This window comes from Colobus angolensis, unplaced genomic scaffold (genome assembly GCF_000951035.1).
Source record: "Colobus angolensis palliatus isolate OR3802 unplaced genomic scaffold, Cang.pa_1.0 Scaffold99, whole genome shotgun sequence".
In the NCBI taxonomy this organism is placed as follows: Eukaryota; Metazoa; Chordata; class Mammalia; order Primates; family Cercopithecidae; genus Colobus; species Colobus angolensis.
The window spans coordinates 1,364,879-1,386,100 of NW_012123931.1; the positions used below are offsets into that span (position 1 = coordinate 1,364,879).

Genomic DNA, 21,222 nt, shown 5'->3' on the forward strand with positions numbered 1-21,222 from the left:
CCTCTCAGGTAGCTGAGGCTACAGGCACATGCCATCATGCCCAGTTAATTTCTTTTCTTTTCTTTTTTTGTTTTTTTGGAGAGACAGGGTCTTGCTTTGTCGCCCAGGCTGGTCTCAAACTCCTGAGCTCAAGCGATTCACCCACATCGGCCTCCCAGAGTGCTGGGATTACAAGTGTGAGCTACCAGGCCCGGCTAGAATCTGGTTTAAGCTTTAAACAAGTAACCTGTTTAAATATGTAGGCTTATCATTTCTGTTTTCCAGATGAGGTAACTGAGTCTCAGTGAGGTGAGGCTGGAGCTCTTGCAACTCTGAGTCCAGGGGTCATCCACCCCCACCCCAAGTTCCACTCCTTGGACAGGCTGGGGCTTCCCTGCTTGGAGCCTGGGCACATGCTGCTCCCTTTGCCTGCACACAGGCCTATCACGTGTCTGCCTGTGGATTTTCTGGCCCAGTCAAGACTAAAGTTGGGGTCTCCTGCCTCTGATTCCTAGGTTTTCAGGGATAATTAAACACCAGTTGGACTGAAATCAAGCTTTGCCTTACTGTGAACAAGTCGTTTCCCACCTGAATTAAAACCAACCCAATAGGGGAGAGGATGCTAGAAACACATTTTTGAAGCTGTTTTGAGAGACAGCTGCCATAATGGAAACAAAACGAAACAGGCTAGAAAAGGGGGTAGGGGGTGGGAGATGGTTATGTCTTTCCTTCCCTGTCAGTGAGATCATTCTACTGGTCCCCCTCTGGGCCCTGCCACCCCCACTTATTGGGCCTCAGTTTCCCTATTGTAAAATGACAAAGTAAGGCAATAGAAGGAGTTCTGCTCCAAGGTGTGTGACTGACTCATGAAACTTAAAATCTATGCAGACTCCCTGGCCCCACCCAGTCAGTAGGCCAAGGTTTTGCCTTTTTTTTTTTTTTAAACTTGTTTGAGCACCTCCAGATGGTCCCTGCTGGCTCTTCCATCACTGCAGGCCTCCACCCTCTGACCGGTGAGCAGGTGGCAGTGGATTCCTGGAACTCACTGAGGCCCCTTCCCCATGCCCACCAGTTCCTGGGCCACTTCCCGAAGGGCCACTTTGCACCTCTTTGCTGTCTTTCAAGAATCCTGACCAGCACTCAGCTTCTGACAACTGATAATGCTTGGAAACTCAGAGTCACAGTCTTGTGGCTGCAAATTAGCAAACCTGAAAGCTCCTCATCAATTCAGAAGAGCTGTGCGAGTGGGAAGAAGCCTTATTTTTTGCAACTGCTGTCCCTGGGGGCAAACTGAAAAACAGAAACTATATCATATCCTGAAGGCCAAAGGTCACACCCTTTGCCCCAGTGGAGGACTCTGGGGCAAAGATGTTTCCTGGAGTCAGAGGAGGGGAGCCTCCATCTGAGTGTGCCACATCCCCAACCCGCATGGGCTCTGCACTTCCTTCTCAGTGGGGACTTGCTTTTCCCTTCTTCCTCATCCCTGTTCTGCCCCAGGCCCTGGCGCCTCACTGCTAGCTCCACACTCTGGGGAGGAAAGACCCTTGTTAGTGATGGGACTCCGAAAAGTTAACTGACCTGTCTGAGCCTCAGGTTCCTTGTCTGTTGAATGGGGCCATAATGCCTCACATTGTTGTTGGGAGGATTAAGTGATACATAAGGCAGGTGAAGTGCTTATAACAGAGCCTGGTGCAGCACAGCCCTAGTAGGCTATTAGCGTTATTCTTGAACGCCCATCCTGCCTCACAGGTGAGCTCTTTCCCATTAATCAAGACCCAGCTCCCCTCCTTTGGGAGGACTTCCCAGGCCAGGCTCCTCAACAGCCTCTCTCTGTTGTCTGCACTCAGCACATTTTCCCTTCCTAGGCTACCTCCCTCACCACACTGTCAGGGGCTGAGCTTGTTCATTTCCATGTTCCCAGACAGGGAGGCTCAGTCAGTGCTGGTGGGTGTGCTTCAGTGGAGCTTATTCCATTCTGGGAAAGGGTAGGTGGGGTGGACAGAGGGTGCTCCAGGACAGTGGGCATATGCCTCTGGCCACCTGGAGAGACCCTGTGGGTATTTCCCCCAGCAACAGTGAACCATCATGGCCAGGTGCTGGAACATCCCAGTTCACCCATAGGATGGGTGGACAACCCTACAGCCATGGGCAGCGTCATGACAGTGCACCCACTGAGGTCTGAATGGCTGACTCATGAATGCCCTTCTGGCCATAAGCTGATAGCAGGTTGAGGATTACTCCTGCAGGACAGATGCTCCCCTGCAGAAGGGAGAAGCATGCATCACTTGCCTACTCCTTGGACCAGCGGCAATGCTGTCTCCAAATGAAATTCATGGCAACAGCCTCCTGGCTCTTCGAATGTCACCAAAGAGCTTTCAGACCCTCCTTCTCTCCCTCTTCCTTCCAGCCCCTGCCCTTCTTCAGAAGGCTCGAAGCTCTCGCTTTAGATTCTCCCTGGATAACAAATTAGAATCTTAGGACTCTCAGAGTGCAGTCCTGCCCTCCAGCTTGGTGTCAGCCTCACCTCTGAGGGCTATTCCCTGACAACGTCTTCTGTTCCAGCTCCTGGGAACTTGGCTGAACTTCCTTCAAAATGGTGTTTATTTGGCCAGGTGCAGTGGCTCACACCTGTAATCCCAGAACTTTGGGAGACCAAGGCGTGCAGATCACTTGAGGCCAGGAGTTTGAGACCAGCTTGGCCAACATGGTGAAACCCTGTCTCTACTAAAAATATAAAAATTAGCCAAGCATGATGGTTCATGCCTGTAATCCCAGCTACTCTGGAGGCTGAGGCCGGGAGAATTGCTTGAACCTGGGAAGCGGAGTTTGTAGTGAGCCAAGATTGCATCACTGCATTCCAGCCTGGGCAACAGAGCAAGACTCTGTCTCAAAAAAAAAGAAAAATAAGAAAAAAAGAAAAATAAAAAAGATGTTTTTTTTTCTTTCTTTTTTTTTTTGAGACGGAGTCTCGCTCTGTCGCCCAGGCTGGAGTGCAGTGGCCGGATCTCAGCTCACTCCAAGGTCCGCCTCCCAGGTTCATGCCATTCTCCTGCCTCAGCCTCCGGAGTAGCTGGGACTACAGGCGCCCGCCACCTCGCCCGGCTAGATTTTTGTATTTTTTAGTAGAGACGGGGTCTCACCATGTTAGCCAGGATGGTCTCGATCTCCTGACCTCGTGATCCGCCCGTCTCGGCCTCCCAAAGTGCTGGGATTACAGGCTTGAGCCACCGCGCCCAGCCAAGAAAAAGGATGTTTATTTGCCTTCCATGTTGCCTACATTTTGTCCATTTGTCCATCCATTTATTGGTCAGGGAAGGCTTTCCTGAAGAGGTGACATTTGATAAGAGGGCCAAGGGATAAGGAGTTGTTAGCTGGGCCAAGGCAGGATCTAGGATGGAACGGGAAGAAGCTTCCAGGCAGGGAGATCATGTGGGAAGAACCCGGGGTAGAAGAGAATGAGGCAGAATGGAGGAACTGAAAGAAGGTCCGGGAAGCAGTACCAGAAATTGACGGAAGCATAGTGTCAGTTGAAGTTTTGAAGAGTAGGCTGGGACCAAATTATGCAGGGTCTGTAGGCCATGTAAGGGCAATGGCCATTGTCCTGAGAGTAATGGAAAATCATGGCAAGGTGACAGTGGGACGCTGACATGAACAAATGTGGATCTGAAAATGTCACTGTGCTGTGTGGAGAGCAGACAGGAATGAGCAGGGTTGGTTTCATAGATGTGCAACTTGTGTAAGGAAATTGCACTTGGGGTCTAATGCTCTGAGATTGCCATCTTGGAATTCTTAATCACATTATTTTTGAATTTGCTTTTCTTAAGTACAGTCTGGTGGGACAATGAAGCATATATCAAGGACTTGGAGCTTTGGCTCCTGTGGTCCTGCTTCCAACTGCCTCCCCTGGACTGGTTCTCAGTCTCCTTCTCCACTTCTGCCTAGCAATCACTGCCACCCTCTGCCCCCAGCAGAGACCTGAGTGCAGGCATGGTGACAGTCAGGGTGAAGGGCACACCAGGTAGCATCTGAGGATTGGCCATGGCAGTGTGGCCCCTGCCCCAGGCTGGCAACACCATGGCAAATTCAACAGGTGACTCAGGGGGCTGAGCCTCTCACTCACTTCTGACTCAGGTCCCTAGTGCATCCCAGCCTGGACTTTGCAACACCCCTGGGAACTGCCTGTCCACTGTGGGTTAGTGAGGCAGGTCCATGGGAAATGGCAATGCCTGGCTTGACTTCCTCAACCCCGCTGGGGAATGCAGAACACAGGTCAGTGTGGTGGCAGCAGGAGAACTCCAAGCAGCTGGTGAATTTCAAACAGAACTGAGTCGAGTCAGAGGGTGGGGTGGGGCAGGTTGTCCCATAGATATTCCCATGCCCAAGGGAGTGTAATGTTAAATAACAAATCAAAAACACCATTCCAGGTTGAGAGAGAGACTGCAGTAAAGAAATAAGTTTTATATATTAGTACCTTCAACCACAATTTTGTCCCTGCTTTTTGAGTAAGAGGTCTCACATTTTTATTTTCCACTGGCCCCTTAAATTATGTAGCTGTCCAGGCAGTGAGCAATCAGTGAGATCAAGCCTGTGAAACTGGTGGAGGTCCTACAAATATTGATCCTCCTTCTGTGGCAGCTGGTGTTACTGGTTTTATTGTTTATGTGGCTCAGGGGGATCGATGAAGTGTCTTCAGGAGCTGAGTCCTGCCAGTCGGTGGTGGGGGCTGTGACAATAAATATTATAAAACCTGATTTTGCATTTTATTCTTAATCCTTAGAGCTACTGCTTCTTGAATTCTTCAAGCAGATGTGTTCAAATACCATGCAAAACAGGCAGGGGCTCTGCCTGGGAGGGGGATGCCTGTGCCCCCACAGCCTGGCTTGAGGCACAACTGCACAGACCTCAAGGCAAATTGTTTTGAAGCAGCTGGAACAGTCACTAAAAAGCGGTGATTTTCAGGACTGTATTCCTCTCCCCAGGGGCCTGGGCGTGGGTGTGGGTGGGGCTGCTGGGAACAGGGGCCCCCTAGGACAGTACTCTTTTCTGAGGGGCACTCAGATGTGTCTCAGTCTTGCTCCTCCATCTCCCTGACATCCCACCAATCCACCCAAGCCCCACCCCACCTGCCCCAACCAGACCTCATTCCTGTCTAAGTCATCACAATATCTTCTTCTGGTCTCACCCGCTCTGAGCCACTCCTCATGGAGAAAGAACTTCCTGGAACCTGTCAGTCAGTCTCTGGCCCCTCAGAGCAAAAACCAAGTTGGCCTCCCCTTGAGGCCCCAGTCCCAGCAGGACCCTGTGGGAGTTGGTGCTCAGCAGTGCTTGTGTGCCTGGGCTGAGGAGAAGGTTGTGGTGGTCACGTGGTTGGCTTTCAGAATCCATGGCTGCCCATTTGCAAGGCCAACCGTGAGGAATGATGAGCACATGACCCACTTTGGGCCAAGGAGACATGGGGGAAGGTCTTCTGGGGAGCTGGGCAGAAGGGAGAGTGCAGGGGTTTTGGAGAAAATGAGACACAAGGGCAGGTGTCCTTTTCTTTCTCTGCTTGTGGCTGTGTCTGGGGTTGTAGACTAGAGCTGCTGCAGCTTCTTCGCCTCCAGCCCAAGGAGGAAGATCATAGATGCAGGAGAAACTCAGAGAGACTGAGCTGAAGCCCTCATGTACCACAGCTGGAGGCTGCCCTGCCTCTAGCTCCCTTGTGTAGGTGACAGCACACATCCTCTGTGTCAGACCCTCTGGTTTATGTTCTTTGCAGCCAAAAGCATCCTCAACCGATGCAAATAAGACAGTGACTGCACAATAGCATGTGCTAAAGGCCCAAAGTGGGTCACGTGCTCGTACTTCTCCATGGTTGGCCTTGGGAATGCGCAGCCTCTCATCCCAATAGCACCATCAGCCCCGGTGGCTTCCCTAGACTGTTTTTCCATCTATCGACTTGGGTGAGAGGGTCTCGAGGTAGAACTGGAGAAAGGAACAATGAAACCCATTTTGAATAGAGGGCTGTTGGTAAAAGACAACTGTGGAAGTTAAGAGCATGTGCTTTGACTTCCGACAGATCTCGGACCAAAGCCCAGCCCTCCGCTTATTGCCTGTTACTTGGGTGCATTACTTACACTCTTTAATCACTGGTTTGCTCATCTCTAAAGTGGGGATAATGACAGTGTAAGTGAGGCGGTCCATGTGAAAAGCGGAATGATGTACCCGGTGCTGGGTAAGTACTCCAAAGCCGAATTGGCTGTCTGGTCGCCCAGCCCGGGGAGCTGCAATAGGTAGGGGTGGAAGGGAGGGGAGGAGGAAGACTTCTTTAGCAGAGAACTGCAGAGTCTCTCCAGGGGTTCCTCCCATTACTTCCTTCCCCAGTTGCTCCAGCCCATCACCAGCGTGGCCCTCCATCCGGGGCTGCCCTGGCTGGACAAGTGCAATTGGGAAACGAAGGCCTCATGTGTGGGAGCCTTGAGGTTGGCTTTGAGGGGTGGGAGGATTTGCCAAGGTAAGGAAGATCAAGGGAAGCTTGCCAGAAGGGAGGCTGGGAACAGAGCAGGTGGGAGTGGGAAAGGTGCCTCTGGGGAGGGGGAAGAGGCCTGGCCGGAGCGGAAGTCTCTGGGAGGTGATGGGAAGGATGCCTAGAGAGGCAGGGCAGGGAGCCCAGCTGTGAAATTTTCTGCCAATAAAAGGGCAGGAGACTTCTGTTAACAGAGGGTCTCTAGACTGCTCCAGACCTAGAGGCATCATCCCATCTGATGGATGGAGAAACTGAGCTCAGGGAGGCTGAGCCAGTGCTATCAGAGGTAGTGGTGCCATTGTGAGGGGAGGTGCAGCCTGCCTCACTTTATGGCCTACGAAGTTCAAGGGGATTTTTACACTATTAGTTGTCTTCAGTTGCAAGTAACAAAAAACCTGATTGGGGTGCCTTACAGATTAAAGTTTAGCTCAAGTCCAAGGTTTCTGGAGGTAAGGGCCTTCTGTGGGCAGTCCCATTGCTCTGCAATTCTCCCCAAAGTGTTTCCTCTTGGGTGGCTATTTCAGAGCCTGGGTGTGTACCTCTCTCTAAACCCTGGGCATGCATAATGGGCACTTGGGAGCTCAGCTATTTCATCTGCAGCAACTCTCATCTATCTTACCACCCCATCAGCTGTAAGGCAGACATCAGTGAGGGAGGGTGGTGATTTGTGGACAATCCCTGACTCATCCCATTTTGCCAGCCTGCCTTGGGCTCAGGACTTCCTGCTGCATCTTCTGCTGGGGGGGCAGGGCCTGGCTCCTCAGGGCTGGGGCAGGGGCTCTAGTCCAGGGCTCTTCCTCAGGTAGTACCACACAGTGCCCCCAGCACCTGCCCACCAAACTGGAAATTCCAGAAATATTCTTGACACCGTCTCCTTTCCAAAGACTGGGTGTGGCAGATGAGGAAGCTGAGGTTCAGCGAGTTGGAGCCCTTGAAGGGCAGGGTCAAAATGAAACAAAAACTGGGCCTCAGGCTGGGTTTCCAAACACCCTACTCTGTACCTTGATAATCCTGTTTCTCTCTCCGTCCATTGCCATTCACTGAGCCGGAAGTCTCCATCTTCAGAGGGAGGTTTTCTGCCCCAAACAGTGTCTAATCAGGAGACTTGCGGCAGTGGCGGTGGTGGGGGGTGGGAGGCAGTGCCGGGGCCTCAGGCTGTTCTCCCTCATCTTGCTGCCTGCTCACCTCACCTCTGTGTGCTCACAGCCCCCCAGAGCACAGCTGTGTCTGCCCCCAGACTGTGGGCCCCTTGAGGGCAGGATCTGGTTCAGGTCCCGGAGCAGCCAGGGTTTGATGCATGACAGATGCCCTAGGCCTGGGTAAGCCCCTCCAGAATGGCTTGCTTGTGTGGGGTAGAGAGTCTGGCATCTCTGGGCCCAGCCTGGAAGGGCGCTGGGCTGGCTGGCCAGTGACACACCTGGGGTTCCTGGGCCCCTCCTGGCCACATTGTTGGTGGGCCTCAAGCTCCCTTAGCCTATGACCTCTGGAATAGGGAGCCAGCGCCTCGGGAGGGGCAAGCAGAGGCAAGAGCAGGATGGCAGGTGGCAGGCGGGGCTGCACAGGGGAGCACAGCAACTCCACTTCCTGTGGGCGAGGGCCCCGCGCCTGCCCCGGGGGAGGTTGCACAAACCTTCCTGCGCAGGCCTCGGGCTGCCTGCCTGCCTGGCCCGAACTCCAGCCTGCCTCTTCCACTGGCCACTGCCTCCCACACAGGGCTGGCATCCCTGTTGCCTGCTCTGGGTCCCAGACTGTGTCCTCCATCACTGCAGGGTCGGCGAGGGGCTGGGCTGGACACCAGGGCCCGCCCTCCCATCACTGAGCTCCACTCCTTCCTCATTTTGCTGCCGATTCTAGCCCCAAACAAAACAGGTTGAGCCTTTTCCTCCCCTTGGCAGCTCCTCTCTGGCTCATGGCTGCCTTCTGAGTGCTGCAGACGGCGCCGGCCGGGAAGGGGGGCCTGGGCCAGCCCTGCCAGGACTGGGACGGTGCTGCTGGCGCCTGGCCCTCCATCAGGCCAGCCTGTGGCAGGAGAGCAAGCTTTGCCGCGGCAGACGCCTGAGGATGATGCCCCAGCTGCAGTTCAAAGATGCATTTTGGGTGAGTGAGGATGATTGGGGGCACTGAACAAGTGGAGCGGGCAGAGTTAGGCTGAAATCTCCATGCAGGTGATGGGCTGCGGCTCCGAGAGGGGAGCTTTCTCATAAAATAGTGGTTGATTCTTGGTCTTAATCGTCATGGAGGTGACCCGGGCCCCCACCCTTCTGGACTGGAAGGCAAGTGGACTCCGTGAATGAGGGTCCTCCTTTCTGCTGCCCCAGCTGTTTTCTCCTCTGGGAGACCTCTCCCCACAGCAGGAGCTCCTCAGAAAAGGGCAACACATGGGTGGCGGCTTGAGGAGGATGTGTGGGGCAGCAAAGGAGGGGTCACAGATTTAGAGACCAGACAAACTTGGGTTCAAGTCTTGGCTCTGTTACTTACAGGCTAGGCAAGTCATTTCTGTCTCTGAGCCTCAGTCTCTCCATCTATATAATGGGGATAAATAGAAATCAACACACCAACTAAAGCATTGGATCAGCAAGGGGATCCAGTGCACTAAAGACCCCAGCCCCTTGCCTCACTCCAAATGGTAATTCTCTTTCCCTCACCCAGCCCCTTGTCCCTTGCAGTCCTTAGGGATCCTTCAAGGAGGCAGCCAGGCGGGCAATTGCTTGCTTACTTTCTTAAATTCAACACAGGCTTTTCCCCCATGAAACAAGGGCGCCTAGCCAGTGGTAGAGGTAAAGTGACTTGGCCCGGGCCACGTAGCCTGCAGCCCAGCTTGGACCCCTGGATCATCTCAACATTTTTCCAGCTGTCCTTCAACTCCCCCTCTGCCCCTCAGCTCCAGCTGTGCCCAGGGCTCTGGGGAAAAGCCGAGACCTCTCTGGTTGGAGCTGGGGAATATGGCTGTCCTGGGGTGCTGCCTCCAACCCCAAAGAGGACTCTCTGGCCCTCGGCTCAGCCGGCTGAGCCCCAGCCAACTGCCCTGCCCTCCCCGGGCCCTTTCCTGGGGCTGCAGCCAGGAGGATGAGAGCCACGGAGCCAGGCCTTCCTTCCCTTCCGGCCAGCTCCACTTGGGGCCTGTGGCCAGCGTGTGAGTGTTCTGCTTCCTCTGCACTGACTGCACAGTAGGCAAAGGACCCCACATGGGGAGGGCACCTTGTGCCTTTCTGGGCCTCAGTTTCCCCATCTCTACAAAGACAGGGTGGGCACAGCCCAGAGAATCTAATGGAGGCAGAGCTGCCTCAGCACATCCGGAGGACCAGGCACCAGGATGCTCAGGGCCCAGGCTGGCAGCTGGAGCCCTGGGGGGTGGGGGATGTGAGTCACCACCTTGCTGCCCTGCCTTGGTGTGCAAAGTTGGGGGAAGAGGTAGGGCCTGGAAACCCAGTCCACTCTGTAGCCCAGGGCAGGCCAGGACCCCTTGACTATCTTATCACTGAGACCTCTGTCCAGGCCCAGAGCCTAGTGCAGAGCTGGGCAAGGAGCAGCCCCTATGGTAGGATCTGGGCACAGGTAGGGGTGGTGTATAAGGGATCAGGGTGTGGCAGCAGCAGCAGAAGCAAGCAGCCAGCCCCTGTGGAGCTTCCTGAGCGGCATCCTGCCGACACTCTGAGCTCGTCACACCTCTGGGCTTCCTGGCCTCCAAGTGCCTGCTCTCCTCTGTAGCTGGCTCCCTGGGTCTGGGGTGGGCATATAGTTTCCCTAGGGAAGGCCAGAGCAGGAAGGGGAGAGAAGTAGCCAGTGGGAACCTTTCACACTGAGTCTGGGCCGACGCCCCGAAAGGTCACTGTAGGCATCAAAGCATCACCTGCCCCAGGGCTCTGGATTCTAATACCTGTTCCTGATGCTCAGCCCATCCCAGTGCATAACAACTAACATTTGCTGAGCACGAAAGATGTGCCAGGCGCTGTTCTCAAGATGAAATGCATATTCACTCATTCAATCCTTCAAACAGATGCTACTGTTATCTCTCTTATTCAGATGAGGAAATTGAGGCACAAAGACATTAAGAGACTTGCACAAGGTCACACTGCTGGGATTAAACCCTGGCAGGCTGGCTCCAGCACCTGTGTTGTCACAGGATCCCTCTATCTTTCATATCATGGATCTTTTGGCTTCGGGGTAAGAGGAAATCCTCTTATCTCCCAGAGCGTTAAGAAGATCAGACAACGTGGCTAGAACAATATTTTGAAGCTTCATTTGTAGACAAATCTGTAAAACAGAAAAGGCACACTACTCTGACCGCAGGTGTTATGTTAGGAACAGCCCAGCCAGCTTGGCCCTTGTCTGGGCCTTCCCCTACCCCAGCCCAAGGCACTGTCATTAAACCCTGATTCAGCCTGCCAGCACACTGTTTAGAAATGACTGGTTTTTAGGTCGGGTGCAGTGGTTCACACCTGTAATCCTAGCACCCTGGGAGGCCAAGGCAGATGGATCACTTGAAGTCAGGAGTTCAAGACCAACATGGCCAACATGATGAAACCCTGAGTCTACTAAAAATACAAAAATTAGCCAGACGTGGTGGCATGCTCCTGTAATCCCAGCTACTTGGGAGGCTGAGGCAAGAGAATGGCTTGAACCCAGGAGGTGGAGTTTGCAGTGAGCCGAGATTGCGCCACTGCACTCTGGTCTGGGTGACAGAGCTGACAGAGTGGAGGGACCCTACTATGGCTAAACTAGAAAGATCAGGTTTGATATCACAGCCCTTCAGTTATCACCCATATCACCTCACCCATACAGAACACGGGGCAGAAGAGGAGAGCTAGCCCTGCTGTTTCTGGCTTTAGCTCACAGTAAGGGAGGAAGCAAAAGTGGTTTCTCAGGAGCCAAAGATGATTTCCCTAAGAGCTTTCCTTAAAGCTCATATACTACACTCCTAGGAGACGTCCCCTAGCTTTTACTCAGGTCCTGTGAACTCTAATTTCACCCACAATTTTAACGAACTTGGCATGGGATCTTTTAGCCTGTAGATGTAGCAATTGGTGGCAGTCTGCACAGTACCTGATACACAGTTGGTGATGGATAAATGCTGGTGGACCTGGACTATGAGAGGACATTTCACAGGCAGGGCAGCTAGCAGCCTGATTGCAAGGAAGGAGACAGAAACAGTCTGAAAAACAGCTGTAATGGTACAGAAGTAGTGGGGACACTCAGAGTGGGAGCAGACACAGTCCTATCCCTCGGTCGGCCTGTTTTTGTAATTTTATCAGTGTGGCCACACAGTATTTATTTATAGCCTGATTTTAGCTGCAGCCGAGTGTTTAGATGCACGCTGCTGTAGGAGTGAGGCAGGGCAGACCAGCCACGGGGGAGGGAAGGGATAATGTGATTTCTGTGATACATGCAGATGATAAAGAGTATCATCCCTTGGCAGGAAGTTTGTAAATGAGCCTCAGAGTGGGACCTGTCAGTGAGACAAGGTTGAGCCTGCAAATCCCAGCTGTCTAAGCGGAGAGGGCGTTAGACCTCATGTTGTCTGGCCTAGCACTGAGTCTAAGGAGCTGGGAAACCCAGAGAAGGAAGAGTCCTCCCCCTGCCCCTAGTTTGTCACGGCTCCACTCCCAGTAGGCGGCCAAACTATTGCAAGAAATGTCTGTCTGTATCCTCTGCACAGGGCTGATGAGTGGGGTACCAGCTGAGGATGTGTTCATAGAATAAATGAATGGACAGTGAATGTCTCCATGGTCCATCTCCCTTCCTGAACCCATTTTTTACTTCATTTCACTTTTTTTGGAGACAGAATCTTACTCTGTCGCCCAGGCTGGAGTGCAGTGGCACAATCTCGGCTCACTGCAACCTCCACCTCCTGGGTTCAAGCGATTCTCCTGTCTCAGCCTCCCGAGTAGCTGAGATTACAGGCATGCGCTGCCACATCCGGTTAATTTTTGTATTTTTAGTAGAGGTGGGGTTTCACCATGTTGGCCTGGCTGGTCTCGAACTCCTGACCTCAGATGATCCACCCGCCTCGGCCTCCCAATGTGCTGGGATTATAGGCGTAAGCCACAGTGCCCAGCACTTCATTTCACTTTTGTTATATTCTGCAAATATTTGGTGAGTAGGGCTCTCTACTAGGTGGTCCACCCTGGACCCCTGAGCTTCTTCACCCTGCAACATCTAATCAGATGAATGAGACTGTCTTCACCTGAAGGAAGCCACGGTCCAGTGCCAGGGCTGGAGGAATAACTGGGTCAGGCAAGGAGTGCTCTGAGAGGAGCAGCATCTCAACTGTGCCATCCCCTCCCAGGCCCCCCATCCCTCACAATATGTATGTCCATCTAATGGCCTTTGCAAAGATGTCATTTGATATTGTTTTAAGAGGGAAAATCTAGTTCTGGACCAGATTCTATGAGATCCACATCCTATCCCTTTTAGGGTAGTTAAAAGGAAAAGTAAGGACCTGGGGAGGCTGGGCCACATGCACTACAGTGACCATCACCCACCCTTTGGGTGGGAACCACCAAGGGGTATGGGGACAATAGGCGTGAACTTTCCCCTTGACATGTGGGCGTATCTCTCCTTTGAGGTTGGGCTCTGGCTCCATCTGGAAACCCCTGTGCCACACTGGGAGGAGCTGAGACTCCCCAAGCCCATTTAACACGTGACGGCATTGCTGCTGGGTGGGGCAGTGACTCACCAGCTTCACACAGTGGGACTGGCCGGGCTGATGCGCCCCTTCCCTATGTGGCACTCAGCCGCTGGTGCCTTTTCCTTTCCCAGTTCTGAGACACTGAGATGCCCATTTATGAGACTACAGAGAAGGGGACTGAGGGGCGCTACTTTGCCCTGTCACAAAGCTGCCTGTCCCTACCCCCAGACTTGTCTACCATGGCCCAGGGGCATTAGGAGAGCCTGACATTTGCTGGGCACCTGTTCTATCCTGGGCATTTAAAGATATGTGTGTGTGTGTGTGTGTGTGTGTGTATATGTATAATTTAAAGTGTGTATGTGTGTGTGTATATATATTTAAAGTCTGTGCGTGTGTGTGTGTGTATATATATATATATATACACTGTCTAAAGAAACAAAATCAACTAAAATCCTAAAAGGAAAGTGGGGAAATGGAGAAAAATAGGAAAAGAAAAAGTACCTTTAGTCTAATCACACAACTGCTAACATATTGCTGTGTTTGGGTGAGATTGCCTTACATAGGTGCAAGCATATTGTGTACACAATTTCGTATTTTCCCTCTCCTTTAAAAATTTTTTATTTTTGCAGAGATGAGGTCTCCCTATGTTGCCTAGGCTAGTCTCAAACTCTTGGGCTCAAGCAATCCTCCTGCCTTGGCTTCCAGAGTGCTGGGATTACAGGAGTGAGCCACTGTGCACGGCCCTCCCTCCTTTTTTTTCTAGTATTCTAAATTTTATTTTAAATTGTAGTGAAATACACATAACATAAAATGTACCAGCTTACCCATTTTTTTGGTGTATGGTTCAGTAGCGCTAGTGTTCACACTTTGCCACCCTCTCCTTTTTTTAGCATAACTCACTCCATCAGGAACACTTGTGGGTGTGGACATGGGTTCCTCATTTTCGGCGACACCGATGTTCATGGCCGCACAGTTCTCTAGCTTGTGAATTTGGTGACTATGCTGTGATTTTTTTGCCCAATCCCCCATTGCTGAACATTTAGGTTACTGACAATTATTTATTATTCTGGACAGTAACACCATGGGTAGATCTTTGACTATAAAGGTTTTTCACTTGGGGATGATTTCTTTGGGCAGAGGAGGCTAATGGCTCTTTTCCAGGGGAGGAGGCATTTCTGGGTGAAAGAGTGGGGGCAGTTCTTTAGCCATGGGCACTAGCAGCCACTTTGGGATCCCCCATAGTCCTCTGGTTGGGCAGGAGCTTTTTCACACAGAAAGGAGGGACCCCAGAATGGCCTGGAAGGATCAGGGCCTGTGGGTGGGGCCCTGCTGGAAACCAGAGCCTGTTCTGACTTTGTGGAAGGCCTTGCAGCCCAGCAAACTGCTGTGGCCTTGAAGGCCCTGGACATCCTGCCTTTGCTGCCACCAAGTACCTTCCCAGCACCTGCCTGGCTGCATCTGTCAGAAGGAGTGAGGACGGAGGCTCTCCCTTTCCTGATTGAGAAAGCTCTTTAAGACCTGGTGTTCCCTGTAAAAAGCAGAGAGTCTAGTAGTGCGTCTGGTCGGCAACTCATTGTGAAAAGTGGGGAAATAAGCATTTATACTGGCACAGGCTTGTTGTATTAACAACAAAAATCTGGACGGATGCACAGGGAGCTCATTAAAGTGGTTGCCTGCTGGGAGGATGAGAGAAAAGAGATGGGTGAGGGATGAGGCTGAGCGTCTGTGAATGTTTTCAGGATTGATGTTTTTATACTGTTTGATTTTTGAACCATATGAATGTATTAATTATTCAAAAATTAAATCAAACAATTAAAAATGAAAAAGATGACATTTATTTCAAGTCCCATGAAGAATTTTTCCCTGAATCCCAGCTACTTACATCATCCCCTGAGGAGCAGCAATGCTGCCTGTTTGCTGAGTGCCTGTTCCGTGCCAGGCATGGTGCCATTCAGTCCACATGCTCCCAAACTCATCTTCAGTGTCTTCCTGACTCTGTGATGGGACCTAAGGCATGGCAGGATTAGGACCAGACCAGGGTCACCTGTGCAAGGTAGAGCAGGGACTCCCACCCAGGTCTGTTGAACTCTATTGCCCTCTGCCCCTGAATTCTAGAGAGTTTGTTCTTGCTTCTATTTTAATTTCTGTAGGATGAAAGGACGGCTCCCTACATGTTAACATTGGTGTCTATGGGTTTGGAAGTAGGATTCTCTCCATCCCTCATCTAATTTTCTGCAAGTCAATACAGAGTACCTGTGTCATTAAAAAGAAAATATTTAAAAAGAAAACTAAGCAATTCCTGCTTTCGAGACTGAGGGGTGTTTCTACGCCAAATTTGTGGTTTGCTAGCACGCCCTTTCCACACACTCTGTGCATACTTTGTGGTACATGGGCCTCTGGTGACCAAGAACTTGGTTCATCTGTGCCCGTTCCACAGGACGTGGCCGGCTGCTCAGGTGTTAGAAGATTGCAGAGGTTTGTGGTCTTGCTTGCTCTGCTTTTGCGATGCCTGCAGATGGTCACTGCCAGGATTTGCTAGCTGCAGGATTCTGGGTCGATTTGGTGTTCTTAATTCAATTTTATTCTTGATAAAAAACAAGATCTGTTTCTTGATGACCTGCTTTGTGCTCCAGTCCCCAGGAACCCACGTGCTTTTCCTGGCTGCTCCTGGCATCTACACAGAGCTAGGGCAGCCCCTGGGATGGAGAAGGAGGGCCTTGCTTTGGGCTTTGGAGGGTGGGTGAGGATTTGAGATGTCAGGAGGACAAAATGGCACTCAAGGTGGGAGGCATGGCATGGGCAAAGGTGTGGAGGGGGGTTTGGAAGACAGTTTTCTGGCCCAGAGCATTGTGCAAGGTGACTGGTAGGAAGGGAAGGCACGAGCTGGATTGTGAAAGGTCTCTGCCCTAAGTGGTGGCAGAGATACTTTCTTCTGCCTCTCTGCACCCTCTCTGGTGGTGGCTATTTCCTCTCGTGCAAAAGAGAACAGAGGGTGCAGGCTGTGAGTGGGATGCCCTTCCTCCTCACCCAGAGCCTGGCTGACGCTGCAAACCACACAATGGAGGGAACTTTGGGTGGAAACCAAGACTGCCTCTGCTTCCAGCTAGAGAGGATGATGCCCTGGGCCCTGGGCCGCCCACACCGGGACTCCCATTTGGGTTGGCTCTGGAAGGTTCCTCCCTCACAGACTCAGTAATGACCCATCCTCCAGGCTTAGAAGGAAATGGCTTCTTGGGAGGCCGAGGCGAGTGGATCACCTGAGGTCAGGGATTCGAGACCAGCCTGGCCAGCATGGTGAAACTCTGTCTCTACTAAAAATACAAAAAATTAGTGGGGCATGGTGGCGCGTGCCTGTAACCCCAGCTACTCAGGAGGCTGAGGCAGGAGAATCGCTTGAACCCAGGAGGTGGAGGTTGTAGTGAGCTGAGGTTTCACAATTGCACTCTAGCCTGGGCAACAAGAACGAAACTCCGTCTCAAAAAAAAAGAAGAAGGAAGCGGGCTTCTTTGAAGCCTCACCCAGCCCTCACCCACACTTGCTGGATGGCCTTGGAGAATCATTTTCCCTTTCTGAACCTCAATTTCCGGTCATCATCACTTAAGATAAGGGCTTTGAGGATGGGGTGGCTCAGGGCAGCGCTAAGGGACTACCTCCTCCTGCTCACCGTAGTGGGGTAGCAGACCAGGAACAGGTTCCAGGGGACCCAGATTTATAATTGGATATGCACCTATAGGGTGAGCCTTATACATAGATCTTGCTGTTTCCAGAATGCCTCTTCCACTGATGTTTAGCATTGCATGTTATACTCCACCATTAGAGAATCATTCCTTTGGTTTCAAGTAACAAGATGATCTATGTTATCTCACTGAATTCCAGCAATAGTCCTGTGAGGTCAGTATTCTTATTACTGTTTTACAGAGAGGAAACTGAGCCTCATGGAAGGGATGTGGGCCTGGGGGATGCCACAAGGATGGAATTTCGGACTGGGCTAGGCCTGGATGCCACCTTCCCAGGTCTGGGTCAGAGAGCCCTTTGCAGTTAATGGGAGGGTGTGGTGGTTTGCTGAGGCCTGGCACACTGAGCAATGGGTGATGGAGCAGGCAGGAGAGTGACAGCTCCTCCCACTTGTGTTGACAGGCCACCCACCATTGGGCAACAGGAAGTGCCCGCTGGAGCCCTGGAGACCAGCAGCCAGTGTGGGGATGCGGTGGCCCAGATGGAACTCAGGGCTTCCCAGCTGTGGAAACAGGAACGGGAAACAGTCACGCTGGGGAGGAAGTGAGGAGGTGACGGGCTGAGGCAAGAGCATGCCTGCATGGCTAGAGAGAGTGACCAAGGTTGAGAGTAGTTGGAGACAAGGTCAGAAATAGAACAGTGGCCAGGCGGGGTGACTCACGCCTGTAATCCCAGCACTTTGGGAGGCTGAGGCGGGAAGACAACTTGAACCCAGGAGTTCAAGACCAGTCTGGGCAACACGGTGAAACCACTTCTCTAAAAAAAAAAAAAAAAAAGAAAAAAAAAGTACAAAAATTAGCCGTACCTGGTGGTGCACACCTGTAGTCTCAGGTATTTGCGAAGCTAGAGTGGAAGGGTCACTTGAGGCCAGGAGTTGGAAACTGTAGTGACTGCATGATCACACCACTGCACTCCAGCCTGGGCAAAAGAGCAAGGCTGTCTCAAAAAAGGAAAAACAAAGAAAGAAAAGAAATGAAGCAGAGAGCCAGACTGTAGGACTGTCATTCTAAAAAATCCCAATGCCTAGGCCACACCCCAGGTCAATTACATCCCGATTTCTGGGAGTAGGACCTGGACATCAGTATTTTTCAAAGTTCCTCAGTGCCTCCATGTAGAACTTTAGGTTGACAGGCGTCAACATAGATAATTGTGGTAATTAGTTACCACTGCTGGCCGAGCGTGGTGGCTCATGCCTATAATCCCGGCACTTTGGGAGGCCAAGGTGGGCGGATCACCTGAGGTCAGGAGTTCAAGACCAGCCTGGCCAACATGGTGAAACTCTGTCTCTACTAAAAATACAAAAAAAGTAGCCAGGTGTGGTGGTGCGTGCCTGTAATCCCAGTTACTCGAGAGGCAGAGGCAGGAGAATTGCTTGAACCTGGGAGGCAGAGGTTGCAGTGAGCCAAGATCGTGCCACTGCACTCCAGCCTGGGGAACAAGAGCGAACACTCAATATCAAAACAAAACAAAACAAAAATTACCGTTGCTGACAATGGGCATATATCTGGTTTGTACCATTTTCATGACCTCATTTGACTCACCTGAGTGAGCAGAGATTAAAAGTTTTGGGGGTGGTGGTAATTATACGTAACACAAAATTGACCATTTTAACCATTTTTAAGTATATGATTCAGAGGCATTAAGAACATTCACTATTTCCTGAACTGCTTCATCATCCTGAACAGAAATTGTACCCATCAAACAATAACTCCCCACTCCTTCACCTCATACCTTGTTCTACCTCGATTCTACTTTCTAGCTCTATAGATTTGCCTATTCTAGTCATCTCCTATAAGTACAATCAGATAATATTTGTCCTTTTGTGTCTGGCTTATTTCAGTTAGCATAATGTCTTCAAGGCTCATCTATGTCATATCATGTGTCAGAATTTTCTTCCTCTTTATAACAAAATACTATTCCATTCTACACATATACTTTATTTTGTACATCCATTGATCCATTGATGGCCACTGGGCTGTTTCTTTGAGCTATTGTGAATAACGCTGCCATGAACATTGGTGTACAAGTACCTGTTGAAACCCTGCTTTCAATTCTTTTATATATATACCTAGGAGTGGAATTGCTGGATCATATGGTAATCCTTTATTTAACTTTTTGAGTAACTGCCAAACAGTTTTACATTCCCATCAACAATGCAAAAGGGATCCAATTGCTTCATATCTTTGCCAACTCTTGTTAATTTCTATTTTTTTTTAAATCATAGCCACCTTAGGAGGCATGAAGTGGTATCTCATCGCAGTTTTGATTTGCATTTCTCTAATAATTAATGATGTTGAGCATCTTTTCATGTGTTCATTGGCCATTTGTATACCTCCTTTGGAGAAAGTCTATTTAAGACTTTTGCCCACTTTTGAATTGGTTGTCTTTTTATTGTTGAGTTGTAGGAGTTCTTTATATATTCTGGATACTCATCCTTTATCAGATATATGATTTGTAAATATTTTCTCACACTCTGGAGTGTCTTTTCACCCTTTTGATATTGTCTTTTGATGCACAAAAGTTTTTCATTTTGATGAATGCAATGTGTCTACTCTTTGTTTTGTTGCCTATGATTTTAATATCATATCTGAGAAATAATTGCCAAGTTAAATATCATGAAGTTTTTCCCTATATTTTCCTTTTAAAATTTTGTAGCTTTAGGTCTCACATTTAGGTGTTCAATTCATCTTGAGTTCATTTTTGCAAATGGTATAAAGTAAGGGTCCAGCTTCATTCTTTTGCATGTGGATATCCAGTTTTCCCAGCGCCATTTGTTGAAGTCTGTCCTTTTCTCATTGAATGGTCTTGGCACCTCTGTCAAAAATCAATTGACCATATATGTTAGGGTTCATTTCTGAGCTCACAGTTTCCATTCTATTGGTTGCATGTCTGTCCTTATGACAGTACCACACTACTTCAATTACTGTAGCTTTGTAGTAAGCTTTGAAATCAAGAAGTGTGAGTCCTCCAACCTTATTCTTCTTTTGCAAGGTTGTTTTGGCTCTTCGGGGGCCTGAGTAGAGCTGCTTTTGTTGTTCCCATTTTATAGGTGAGGAGACTGAGGCCTGGACCCTCCTAAGTTTGCCCAACCTGGACTGGCCACGAGTCCATGACAGACTCCTCATCATATTCCTACCCTAGGCACACATAGGGAGACACTTGCTTTAGAGGGCCCCTGGGTTGTGGGCTCCTCCCTGCGATTGCTCTGCCTTCCAGCTCCCCAAGAAAGTCCATCTACGACGTCTCGACTTCCTTGAGGCCCCACCAGCTCTCACTCTTCTTCAAGGAGGGTCTGGAGGGACAGCCTGGAGGCTGGGTCACCGACTTCCTCAGTGGATCAAGAGAAGACCCTGCAAGGAATTAATGTCTGTCCCAGCCTCAGTTTGCCTGGACCTGAGAGGCCTTTAAAAATCAGGACTTCTGGCCCTGTGCAGTGGCTAATGCCTGTAATTCCAGCACTCTGGAAGGCTGAGGCAGGTAGATTGCTTGAGCCCAGGAGTTCAAGACTAGCCTAGGCAATATGGCAAAACCCAATCTCTATGAATAATACAAAAATTAGCTGGGGCGTGGTGGTGCACACCTGTGGTCCCAGCTACTTGGGAGGCTGAAGTGGGAGGATCACTTGAGCCCAGGAGGTCGAGGTTGCAGTGAGCTGTAATCACGCCACTCCATTCCAGCCTGGGCAGTTGCTGCCCAGGCTAGAGTATAGGGGTGCAATCTCGGCTCACTGCAAGCTCCACCTCCTGGGTTCATGCCATTCTCCTGCCTCAGCCTCCCGAGTAGCTGGGACTACAGGTGCCCGCCACCATGCCTGGCTAATTTTTTGGATTTTTAGTAGAGACAGGGTTTCACTGCGTTAGCCAGGATGGTCTCAATCTCCTGACCTCGTGATCCACCCATCTCGTGTCTTGTGTGTCAGGCTGCAGAAATTTCATCCCAGGGCTCAGATAACTCCCAGTCCTCAAGGGAAGGAGCTTGTACTCAGGGTCCGGCCGTCTTTTTGTTTTGTTTTGTTTTGTTTGTTTTTTGAGACAGAGTCCTGCTCTGTTGTCCAGGCTACAGTGCAATGGCACCGTGTCGGCTCACTGCAACCTCTATCTCCTAGGCTCAAGCAATTCTCCTACCTCAGCCTCCCAAGTAGCTGGGATTACAGGCACCTGCCACCACACCCAGCTAATTTTTGTATTTTTAGTAGAGATGGGGTTTCATCATGTTGGCCAGGCTGGTCTCGAACTCCTGACCTCAGGTAATCCACCCGCCTCGGTTTCCCAAAGTGCTGGGATTACAGGCGTGAGCCACCGCATCCAGCAGTCTTGATTTGAGTTCTACCTCTGTGTAGGCTGAGAGTAAAATGTTAAATAATGAATGGTCCCAG

At 50.7% G+C, this 21,222-nt stretch overlaps 1 protein-coding gene across 2 annotated transcripts in view; it reads left to right on the top strand.

The window, feature by feature from the left end:
* Window positions 1-8,069: 8,069 nt before the first annotated feature.
* The window catches only part of PSTPIP1 (proline-serine-threonine phosphatase interacting protein 1), a 41,855-nt gene continuing 28,702 nt past the window's right edge, over window positions 8,070-21,222 (top strand). For both annotated transcript variants that reach the window (XM_011932828.1, XM_011932827.1), the window contains exon 1: window positions 8,070-8,581. In XM_011932828.1, coding sequence (XP_011788218.1) covers window positions 8,546-8,581 — 36 coding nt within the window. In that variant the 5' untranslated portion in view covers window positions 8,070-8,545. The remainder of the gene's footprint in view (window positions 8,582-21,222) is intronic.